General features: G+C 35.9%; 1 protein-coding gene across 4 annotated transcripts in view; it reads right to left on the minus strand.

Annotated features, from left to right (window-relative positions):
• The window catches only part of zfhx4 (zinc finger homeobox 4), a 267,394-nt gene that overhangs the window by 38,501 nt on the left and 216,258 nt on the right, over positions 1 to 12,635 (minus strand). For all 4 annotated transcript variants that reach the window (XM_069921170.1, XM_069921169.1, XM_069921168.1 and 1 more), the window contains exon 5: positions 2,178 to 2,297. In XM_069921170.1, coding sequence (XP_069777271.1) covers positions 2,178 to 2,297 — 120 coding nt within the window. The remainder of the gene's footprint in view (positions 1 to 2,177; positions 2,298 to 12,635) is intronic.

Raw genomic sequence — 12,635 nt, forward strand, 5'->3', positions numbered from 1 at the left:
TCATTTTGAGTTTTACAGATGGCAATATTTGGAATTTAGGGAGGGAGGGAATTGCTGAACATGTTAGCTAAAAACCTATTGATTTTTACAAAGCTTGTGCTTTAATGTAATATTTTTGTTATCTTTAGAGTTTAAAATGCAGAAATTGATTTGAGGCTGCAATCATAATAATTTGTGTATTTCCAATGTTGATTAGAAACTTACACAGATCTTCCGCTTCACATGACAAGTGTTAATCTGCAGTGTTAAGTGATACAATCCCTAAAATTAAAAACACATTGAATTTATTTTTTGATCTATATATGTATTTATTGGCTTCAAATATTTGAAATGACTAGAGTTAAATAATACAATAGCAGAAGTAAGGGTTTTCCATTACATTTTACATCTTTTGTCATTGATGTGAAATACAGAGATGGAAAAGCAGGTTAACCATTACTGACCCGTAGTTCAAATGGCAACATTTAAATGTCAAACTAAGTCATGCATTAAGACCTAAGCTCAAACTTTGCAGCAGTTCAAGAGGAAATCATTCTACAGCAATATTCTAGTTAGCTAAAAATAAAGCACTTTGGAAAATCAGATTGTAAATTATGTGTACATGATGTTTTTGTTTTACTTCAATGAATATATCAGGAATTATGATTTCACTGCTTAGTGAATTGTATTAAAATAAAGACAAAGTCATAATTTTGAATAAGGAAAGATTGCTCATAAATTATAATATGTCCTTTGGTAAATGTTACTTGGAATGATGAAGGTTAATTTACATATTACTTGTATTTTACTGTATTATTAAAACTGTTTCCTTAAGCTATGTCAGAGACACATTACAATTATGCAGTGAAGAACTAATCTGGAGTTTATCCAGATTAATACATTTGCATAGAGAATGTAATTTTGATTATAATTAATCTAAAGTGACGCTAGATTAAAATGACAATATAAATGAGATATGGGCGAGTTCTGCTTCACCAGATGTATTTTCAGTCCAGTAAAAACAACTTGTACTTAGGGTCTTCAATTCTGCATCCTGATTATACCAAGGTACCAATTATTGAGATAAACTAACATATGCTACAATGTGGTGACACAAATATTCTAATACTGAGGAAAAAAATGACAAGGATTTAACTATTAACTTGGTTTTATTTTCCAAGAACTCATAATCGAGAGTGATTTTGAAACGATGGGGTGAAAATTTATTTTCCTGATGCAAAGGCAAACTGGCCAGCTTTGTGCCTCTATAGCAACCGTGAAGCAAATAAGCATACCGATTATAACATGCTGACTGAAATACTTTTTTTCAAATCTTCATAAAAAGCAGTAGTGCTCTCTTTTCTCAAAACAAATGCTGTTTACTTTCAGAGATTCATTTTTATTGTTCTTCCCTTCTCTATGTGAAAAGAAAGATACACATGGAACCCACAATCTTTAACCTTTTTTTTTAACCTGGCTCATGACATTTAAAATAACACGACTGACTATCATCCACGCTCCAAGGAAGGCTAACATAATATGAATATGTCTGTGGTTTTTTTTTAACTTTTGCACAAATTATAAAAAATATAAACCAAAAACAACAATGACAAATCATGTACCTGGCAATATTTTCCAAGGAAAATATGGAAAAGACTCTGTAGTATTTATACCAGATGCTGGTTAAATGCAAGATGCCATTTAAGCCAGACAATTACTGCAACATGTATTAATGCAGAATTTATTGCTCAGGTTAGTAAAGGCTGCTTTGTATTACTAAGGAAAAATGACTAGAAAAAAGACTGAAAAGCTTCTAGTCAATGATATTGATATGCCTTGGCATAATGGAAAAAATACATGATTGGTATCTAATCCTGAGCTTAAACAAAATTAATATGTCATCAGTGGAATCACAAGTACAGCAAAGATTAATGAAAGGCGCTTAAAATTACAAGCACGCAAACTTATTTGATTAAAAAATAATCTCACTGGCCATTCTGTAATATTCTTCAACTTATCCACATCTATCCTGTCAGATGGTTATGATTAAAAATAGGTCAGTACGAGGCTACTGATAGAAATCACATGTAAGACGCACATGTGATGAATACATTTGAGACAGAGGAGGGGAACTAGGCACATAATTTTAAGATCAAAGAAAATGTAAGATGGAAAAATGACAAAATGTAAAGTATTACCAGAATCTTTGTCAGACTTCGTGTTTTCTTTGTTGTCTTTTTCACTGATGTCCTTGTTATCAGTAGCAGCAGCTGGAACAGTGGTTTTACTAGGCCCTTCAGAGTCTTCACTTTGCTCATCTGCAATTAAAATTATAAGAGAGATTAGGATGGCAGATTAAAAACTGTTCAGGATTTGTTTAGGGGAAACATTTACAGTATTCTGTATCTTGTACTTCAGAGTTAAAAAAAAATAAAGGCCAAATGTGCTCCAGTACAAATTACGATGCTCCAACTTTGTATTGAAAAACAATCTATTTTCTAAAAATTACTCACCACTTGTAAATCTACATTAAGTATTTAATGACATACCAGGATGGAAAATCTAACCAAGGTTGAACTTTGGATGTTTTTGCATTACAACCATTAAAATAGTATTGAACTTGTGTTAAGATAAATAACATTGGAAAATTGCTAGTTTAATTTTTCATAAGATTTTATTAACATTTTATAATTGAACATTGCAAAGCCCAATACTTACCGAATGCCAAAATTGAAAGTTACGCTTAGTGATATTGATTAGGGAATATATGATTATTTCAGGCATTACACTTTTAGATACAGTGTACAGGCAATCCCCGGATTATAAAATGGAAACTATCTAAATTTAAACACGTCAGAAAGTGAACAAGTTCCATCAAAACAATAATTAAAAACCAATTCCTTTTGTATTATTTTGTTTTCTCTCAGTACTGCATCTCCCTGTCGTACATTTTCTATAGTCAGCCAGATCCCTATCACTCTGCATACATTTCCCGTAATTTTTCTTTTATCAAATATCTTCTATGTTCACCATGATACTACTCATAATTAAAGCAATGGAACATATACTGTATCCAGTTGTAAATGAATATCATTTAAAAAATATTTTATTGGAGAATTTGCATTAACTCAAATTTCCATAAGTCAGGTCTTCTGTAATCTGAGAAATTCCTGCAATAGAGTATTCCTTCATGCACCATACTGTTGACACAGGTTTAAAATGTTTGCTAAAGAAAGATTACATTGCATACTTCAATCTATATCTATATTCAAATATAAAGGCTGACACCAATTTAAATCGTTATGTGTTTTTCCAAACGGTAATGGTGCTGGATTAATCAGTTTATGCAGTTAGCTGCATAGCTAAGGTTATACTGCACTAATCCATGAAATGCCCACTGTTCCTTTTCATCCTGTGATCATTTGTCTCTCACTGTGTTGATGTCACATTTTAATGAATTTTTAGCAGTCTGAGTAATTCCAGATAACCAGGCCTGTTACTCCCACAGCACTCCATGCTGCGCTCATTGCATTGCAAAATAAAAATCATATTTGCAGGTCCCGGTAGGAATTAAACAAATTGGGAGATGGAAAGAAAATGGCGCAGTATCCTGTTGGTCGGTCACAGCAAAAGACTGCGCTCATCAGATTCATAAAATCTTAATAACCATAAGAATTGACCCCGAAGAGGCGAACAGGTCCAGAGCACACTGACATGTAGTCCCCCAGACCTTGTTTCATAAGCAATGCCTTTGTTAACTGACTAAGACAAGTTAACCCCTAAAGTTCCATATTATTATATAACTTTGCATTTAAGCAAAAAGCATCAGCTGAGGAATAAATATAAAATTTTCATTGTAAATGCTACAGTGATTGAAGAGGGGAGAATGAGCACACTCTGAATGCTATGTTTTATTGATAGTGTTCTGTCAGCAGGATGAAATATTCCCTGTTATATACGCAGCAGCTGGTTGCAAAAATTGCTAGTTTAGCATTAAAATGACTTTTGGGTGACAGCATTCCAAAATTCTGAAATGCAGAAATAATAAAGCTGAGTGCCGTGCTCAATCAGCGGATTAAAAAAATTCTACATGGATATAAAGTGCTATGTTTGCTTTTACACATTGGCATCGTTTGTTTAATTTTATGTTATAAATCTGAAATCACGTCAGTTTATTTGCTGTACATGTTAAAAGGATTCAAATATATTTTGGCTTCACACAAAGCCAAGAAATGGGATAATTTTAAACTGATCTCTTTTAATCCATCTCAGGGGTATGTTAAAACAGATTGATCTAAATTGATTTGTACCTTGATTTGCACAGATTAACCCAGTTCAGAGTGATTAGAATTGGTTTCCAAACTCTATTAGACTGCATCTACTTCCTCTTATTTTACCAATCCTGATTGTTAATCAAAGAGAAAACTCTACAAGCTCAGTGGCCACAGCGGGTGGATGGGGATGAAATTGTAAAGATGGTAGGGGATCACAGTTTGGGATGCTGAGAGTGTCTGATCGTAACCTGATTGGGCAATGTTAATGCCAAGTGTGCACGCAGCTTGCATCAAGTGCCAGGGCCTACAACCTGAGAAAGCTTGAAAAGCACCTTGGGAATTTGTGCATTGTTCTTTCTCTGGATTTACTGAGCCATTTCCCGGGGGCAAGGAAATGAAGTGTCACGGAGTGTCCTTACCTTCGGGGGACATGAAATTTTCAAGGCTATCACGCCATACATTAATAAAACATGGTGTGTTTAAAGGCAAATTATGAACCCAGTAAGAGTGACTATCATCTGGGTCTCATCAGTCAGTTCGTTCGGTCCTCTTCTGCCTTTCTGGTATGTGTCTTAAGAGCAAGAGAAATTCCCAGACATGTGCTCCTATACATCATCACGGAGTCTGACCCTGGCCTGACCCTCACAGCAGTTTGACTAATCTGAACGTGAACAAAGACTTTGTGTCAGCAGTACAGAGCAACTGTGGGATAGACTCCCCATCAACTTAATAGCAAACAGCAGTGCCAAGGCTATAACTTTAGAAGGTTCTTGCATGCCACAAACAAATAAAATTTCTGAGGCGACTGTCCACCAGTTACATAGATTTGTCCTTTTATCTCTTCTTTTACTCAAAGATTTTAAGGACATAAAATGTAAAGGAGCAACACAGGCTTGTTGGAAAATGGAAGCTGTTTTTGGAAAAATAGCCAGATTTCGAACCCTGACTAGTTATTTATTAATATAACACTATGTTCATTAAAATAGTGAAATATTTTGAATATGATATAAATACATCAGGAAAGAGGTATCTTTTCTGGATTGATAAAGAAATATGCAGTTCTGATATATCAAGAATACAAAAATCCCAGATTGTGGTCATTGCACTAAATGTGAAGCCGTGCTATGGAAATGAAAAAGAACGATAGTCAGGTAATATTTCCTTAGTTACATGCAAAAGACTAAAGTGCATCAAATTAAGGACTGAAGGAGAAGATGGCTGTTTATTTCCCTAATACATAAACCGTGCATCTTGGCGCCTCACAGTTTGGCGGGCAGCAACCTCCTTTGAAGAAGACCGCAGAGCCCACCTCACTGACAAAAGACAAAGGAGAAAAAACCCAACCCCAACCAACCAATTTTCCCTTGCAACCGCTGCAACCGTGTCTGCCTGTCCCGCATCGGACTTGTCAGCCACAAACGAGCCTGCAGCTGACGTGGACATTACCCCTCCATAAATCTTCATCCGCGAAGCCAAGCCAAAGAAAAAAACATTTCTAATGAGAAAATGTGGGTGTATCAAGCCAGAATCTAAAAAGAGCCTAATGTAAGAACACACAAAGAAGACAGGTAGGCCACAGGCCCTTCAAACCTGCCCCACCATTTAATATGACATAGGCTCAACACCTCTTCTGTGATAGTTCTTCATAATCTTCTCTTCCTCCATCTTTCCAATATTTATCAATGTCCATCTTAAATATATCCCCTACACCCCCCCCCCCCCCCCGTCTTTTATGCTTACTGTTGCACCCTTCCCCTTTAGTCTTAACAAAGGTCCCAACCCGAAATGTTGACTGAACATTTCACTCCATGGATGCTGCATTCAACTGTAACGGTTTGGATATTTTTCATCAGGAAGTCTAATGGATTATGCACCTATTATTCTTGAAATGAAATGCACAGGAAAAAAGTGATTTGAACAAACTTTACGTTCTGGTTGAGCTAATATCAGAATAGAAAATATCAAAACAACACTAATTTTTGTCTGGTTAATTTCAACAATGTGAACAATTGAGTTCTAATCAGTTAGTTGAGAAAAATCAGGTTCTAAAGGTTAAATGATGTTCATCCATGTTTTGCACATGCTGTATTCCAAAGTCCAAAACACATATGTGCTGGAGAAACCCTGCAGGTTATGCAAAAGACAGTTGTTTTCAACCTAGGACTTTCTTCTCGACCAAAATGTCAACAGCCTTTTGCTTCTATGGAGGCTATGTGATCTGCTGAGTTTCTCCCCCACTGTCGTGTACTGTATAAGACTCCAGCATATGCACATTTTAAAAATTTATCTTAATTTGTGAAGTCCATAGTTTTAATTAGAAAGGTCATGAGACTTTCACATCTTTCTGACCCTGTACCCCTAGCACTTGAACCCCCAATCCAAGTCACCACTCAGTCACTAATCAATGGGGGATGAATTTTTAGACTGTGGTGTTTGTCCTGCTGCTCTCAAGGTGTCACTTCCCTTAATAGATAGATTACTAATCCTCAAAATACTTCTAGCCTTGGTAAAGAGCAGTAGTCTTCCTTCTTCCACCAAATATAAATCAAAATCTCCTTTAGGAGAAACAAATTGTATCTTTAAACAAAAAAAAAGTTCTGACCCCTTGAATTCTTGCTCGCATTGTAGCTTGAAAAATCTTCCATGATAACAAATTCATTTAAAAACAATATTTTTGCTTTTTGTCAAAGAATAACAGAACAAAGTAACATTCAATTGCTGTCCTGACATCCATAAAGTGCACTGTAACAACTTATCTCTGCCATCTCAACAGCACTTCCCAAACTCAAACTAACACTAAAGCAGGCATATGGGAACACCATTACCAGATAATTTTCGGCCATGTCACATCCAAACTTAAAAATATATTGGCATTGCTAAATCCTGGAATTCTCATCCCAAAAGCATTGTGATAGTATCTTTTACTGGAAGGTCTACAGCTGGTTGAAGTGACCACCTTAGTACCATCTTCTCAAGGCCAAATGTAGGATGGGCATCAAATGCTGGCATTCCCAGTGATAACAACATCCCAGCAAAATGTACTTAAAAATTACAAGATAAAATTTTATACAGTAAGATTTTTACAAAAATATTAAGTGAAATTCTCAATATTAAACCTATTTCATCTTCAGAGATGATGCTCCATGATTAGATCTGCTTTTTATTCTTTTGCTACTTCTGATGTTTGATGCTACACTAAGTGTCAGAGGCACAATTTTCATTCTCCAAGACAAATTCTATTTCTCCTGGCTAGCGTGAAGTTATGAAAACTTAAAGTTAAAAGTCACTGATGAAACTTACAACTTCCACGTGAACGTTACTCTTAGTGTACAAGACGTGGTCTTTAGGAACTGTGAATTAAGCAGATTATAATGTTCATTATTTAGCAAATACATAACAAATGCATGAAACTTGACCTAAAAAATACATACAGCTCATGTTTGCTCATCAAAGGATTGATGAAGCCCACTGTATGTGACTAGTTTTTATTAATAGTGCATTAAGGGATAAATTCCATTAACTGCATCTAACGACAAAATCTACCACTGATTTTTCAAATTGCAGTGTTGGTATACCTTGGTAGATCCATAGATCAAAAAACATAGCCCATGTTTTTGAAAGAACCAAAACATGACTTGAATCTTTGCATTCAGACTCAAAATATTTTACATTGATTTTGGAACATTATCATTCGGGGATTTGATCTTCTGCAGAGGACCCAACACACTGATGTCATTGTGAAGAAAGCATATCAATGCCTCTACTTCCTCAGGAGTTTGCGGAGGTTTGGTATGACAACAGAAATCAAGGCAGATGTGTGGTGAAAAGTGTGCTGACCGGCTGTATCATGGTTTGGTAAGAGGACACCGATACTCCTGAGTGTAAAGCCCTGCAAAAGGTAGTGGGCACAGCCCAGGACATCACAGGCAAACCCATTTCCACCATTTAGGACATCTATAAGGAACTGTGGCTCTGGAAAGCAGCAGAAATTATCAAGAATCCACACCACCCAGCACACGCTCTGTTTTCGCTGCCTCCATCAGGAATATCACCAGGTCAGGAAAGGCTGCTACCCCTCCATCAACAGACTCCTGAACAACAAACTCAATCAATGACTCATTTAAGGACTCTTATTTTTGCACTTTTTTTCTCCTCATTGTATTGCAGTCAGTTGTTTATATTTGTTTATTTGTTTACATGTGTACATTATGTACAGTTTTTTTTGCACTACCAATAAGTGGTAATTCTGCCTGGCCTGCAGGAAAGAGAATCTCAGGGTTGTATGTGATGTCATGTATGTACTCGACAACAAATTTGAAATGAAATCAGTTGGCAATTTGACCACTACATTTCAAAGAAACAAAAATCAAAATAGATACAAGGCTGAAGATTCACTGTCACCCATTTCAATATCAAAATCTAGTTTTGGCTTCAGAGGAATCTGGAAAAAAATTCCATGTTTTCCAGGTTTGGATGATCATCAAACATCATGTTTCCAGTGTACTTACTCCAGAGAATGTTCAATGTGATGCTCACAAAAAAAGTTAGTATTTTCTACCTGTTCAAAAAAAATCGAGCTGAGATCCAAGGGATTGTTGCAATGTTGAATCAACTGGAGGTACAAGGACTGCCTAAAGAAATCTCTTGGTGCCTGCCACATTGACCACCGCCAGTGAGCTGATATCGCCTCAAACTGTGCATCCTCGAACTGTCACAGTTCGGCGGGCAGCAACCTCCTTTGAAGAAGACTGCAGAGCCCACCTCACTAACAAAAGACAAAGGAGGAAAAACCCAACACCCAACCCCAACCAACCAATTTTCCCTTGCAACCGCTGCAACCATGTCTGCCTGTCCCGCATCGGACTTGTCAGCCACAAACGAGCCTGCAGCTGACGTGGACATTACCCCTCCCTAAATCTTCGTCTGCGAAGCCAAGCCAAAGAAAGAAAATACCCTAACGTTTTTGAAAATACCATTTTCCTTCAAGATTGTTAACAATACTATAGGAAGAGAATTCTGTGGCCAGTATGCTCCACATCCCAAAAATCTGTACATCCATTTTTTTTTTAAATAGCATTATAGAATGATTTTGGTGAATACTTCTAATTCCCTTTCCCTGATCAAAAGAGAAGTAACTAATGGACTTGGTGGGTGACAATGGAACTGGGAAAATGATATAAAGACACACACACACACACACACACACACACACACACACACACACACAGAGATTAAAAGTAGCATACAATATCTGAAGGTACAGGACACACACTTTGCATTCTTGTTGTGGTTGATTGGCATTGCTTTTTCACCTTTCATAATGCAATTGCGATATCACAGAAAAGGTTGGACAAGCATGTAGAGTAACATCTAGAGATTACTTTTTAACTTTATCATGACATTGTATTTATATCTTTCGAGCAGTGGCAAGGCAGTATTTTGGGAAGGTAGGCCTATGCGTGAGCAGCAACTGTAGAAAAGTAGAGGACAGTATAGTGGCACATTGGGTGGAGCTTTTTGCCTCATTGATCCATAAATCCAGATTCAATTCAGACCTCTGGGTGGAGTTTGCATATTCTCCCCATGAACATGTAGGTTTCCTTCAACATTTAGTGCAACAGTTTCCTCCTGCTTCCCTCAGCCCTGCAAGTAAATGGGTGGGATGGACTCAGTGGGTTGTCAGTTCTGTTTCTTTGTTCTACAATTCTATAACCTTGACAACTGAACAACTGATGAACATGGAATTTTATTTTGAGTTGCAGGGCGATCGACAACATTATTATTAAGGGAAGCATTTCTATCTCAGACTCTCTTGACTGAAATACCCTCAATATATATATATATATATATATATATATACCATATTACTAATAAATGGAAACTCTTAAGTAGGGAGAAAAAGTCTGTAGCTGTAAACATATATCCAAATATCTAAGAGTGACTTCATTATTAAATTCAACAGATCAACTGATTTCTGCCCAACCTGTTGAAGAAAAGATCAACATTTTGTTTCTCAGATTTATAGAACCATAAGAGCTACATTTGAATAGATCTCGAGAAAGGACCTTGGGTTTGCAATGCATATTTATCCATTGTACTGCACTACTGTTCCAACTTCAAGTCATCTGCTCTTTTATACAATTGTTACTCCTGATAACTTATGCTGTTCATAATTCAACATTGTGGATTATTATCAATTAAAATAAGACTGATGAATTTAAAATCAACTCATGTCTCTTATGAATTCTAGTTGCAGCATGTGCTGGCCAATTTTTTTCCAAATGGACCTAACTTGGGGAACAGTGAAAACTGTGCCACACAGGAGAGACGAGGTGATACAGCTTTAGAATATTCTCATGAAGTCATCAGTAAGGGAAGTACAAAGTAAGAGAAAGGCCTCAAGTCCCCAGAGGGCAGGAGTACTATGGAAGTCAGCTACATTGGCGGGGTGGGGGATGGGGAGGTAGGAGCTTGATGGCCAATTGCAAGAATAAAACCCAGAGCACAGATGGAATATAACAAGGCTCAGGTAAGAAAATTACTTCCCAAACAGCCTTGATTTAATAAGGCGTCTTGCTGAGAAAATGCTTCCTTTCTCTTCCAGCATCTTGCCTTAAAATCAGTACCATTAGTTAAACCACTTAAGTTGTAATGACAAGGAATATCACTTAATCTCTAATGTTTGGCATAAACTTTTATTTTCCCCATATCCAAAAAATGTATTTATCTACAATATGAATGCAATTAACGAGTGAGCTTCCATAGCGTCCCATAGCAGGGAATTCTAAAGATGTAAAATTCTCTGAATGAAGCAATTTCTCTTCATCTTTATCCTAAATGAATCACCTTTTATTTTGAGACTCTATATCCAGATTCTTTAGGCAGAGGAGAAGTATACCCCTTGCACCAAGATGTAGTCCCTCTAAATAGCTGGTACATGTACAGCTCACCTCTTTTTCTCCTGACTCTGGACAAAAGGCAAGCCTACTCAAGATCGTCTCATAATACAGATGCATAATCACAAAAACAGTCTGGTAAAACTTCTTTGTACTCCCTCTATTACAAGTGTATCTTTTCTTTTGGTAAGGAGACCAGAATACAACATAATACTTGAGATGTGGTCTTACTAAAGTCCAATTCAGATTGTAGTGGGTGTTATGGGAGTTGTGACATTTTTGTGTTGTTTTGATTTATTCATAAATGAGGTTTTTGAATAAAATAGGATTATTTCCTTCCTCCCTTTTTCTACAAGTTTGACTTTGTTAATTCATGCTTAGAAATTTTGAGATGAACTTGAATTTTAAAGCACAGTTTTAAGAAATTGGTTTTTGCTTTTGTGTATTTTTCAAGGCAAAAACATTACCTTAGTAGCAGTAGAATGTTGGCTGAAAGCATGAATTGATTTCTTTAATTTATGTATATAAGGATCTCACCTTGCTTCAAAAATTTAATGCTTCAAGCAACCTAGACATATCTTGATGTTAATTCCTTTACTGATATTGATTTTGCTGAGTATTTCTACAGCTTGTATACTAATAATGCATGTTGCACATCAGACAGAGAGACGGAAACCCCTCCCTGAAACAAATGTATTCACTTCAGTTCTTTCGAACAGGAAATAAAGGATAGCTGGGAGTGATTACAAGGCCATAATTTAATTTTTGGTTCACTCAATGCCATCAACCATGAGAATGAACTTAAACAGTTTATAACAATCATTTAAACTATTCAATTAGATTACAACTTTGAAATCCCTCCCCTGCATTTTCCATTATTTATAAGTACATCACTTCATTGTTGTGGGGGTTCTATTATGGGTTTGATTATTGCTTTTTCTGTTGGTATTGGCTTTCCAACTTAATGTCATGAGTCAATGTGATTCTGCTCTGATCCATAACATCATTCATTTTATCGCTGATGTAGATTCATTGTTGTTAAGAATGACAACAATTTGTATTGATACAGCTCTGCTAACAAATTAATGCACTTCACGCAAGCTTTAGCAAACAAAATTTTGACGCTGGAGGCAGAGTGAATGCATTGATTATACTTAAAAGGTATTAAGCAATTGAACTAATTATTCAGTTTGTAACTTGATACCAACCAAGAAGACCATTTATTTTTATATACTGCACTTATGTTCATCAGTGAGATTTGTCTGGGATCATATTCTGTACCTTAATAAATGCATAATGCATGTACCATATGACATTAGGCAATTAATGTACAGATTTTAATCTTCATTTTTCATATAAAAGTATTTCTATTTTTAAGAGTTATATTTCATCTTAATTCATACATTTTGCAAAATGTTAAATAATAATTATTTTTATGCTAATTTGGAAGATGGTGTTATGGAAGTTTTTCTCTTTTTAGATGAAG

This window comes from Narcine bancroftii, chromosome 2 (genome assembly GCF_036971445.1).
Source record: "Narcine bancroftii isolate sNarBan1 chromosome 2, sNarBan1.hap1, whole genome shotgun sequence".
In the NCBI taxonomy this organism is placed as follows: domain Eukaryota; kingdom Metazoa; phylum Chordata; class Chondrichthyes; order Torpediniformes; family Narcinidae; genus Narcine; species Narcine bancroftii.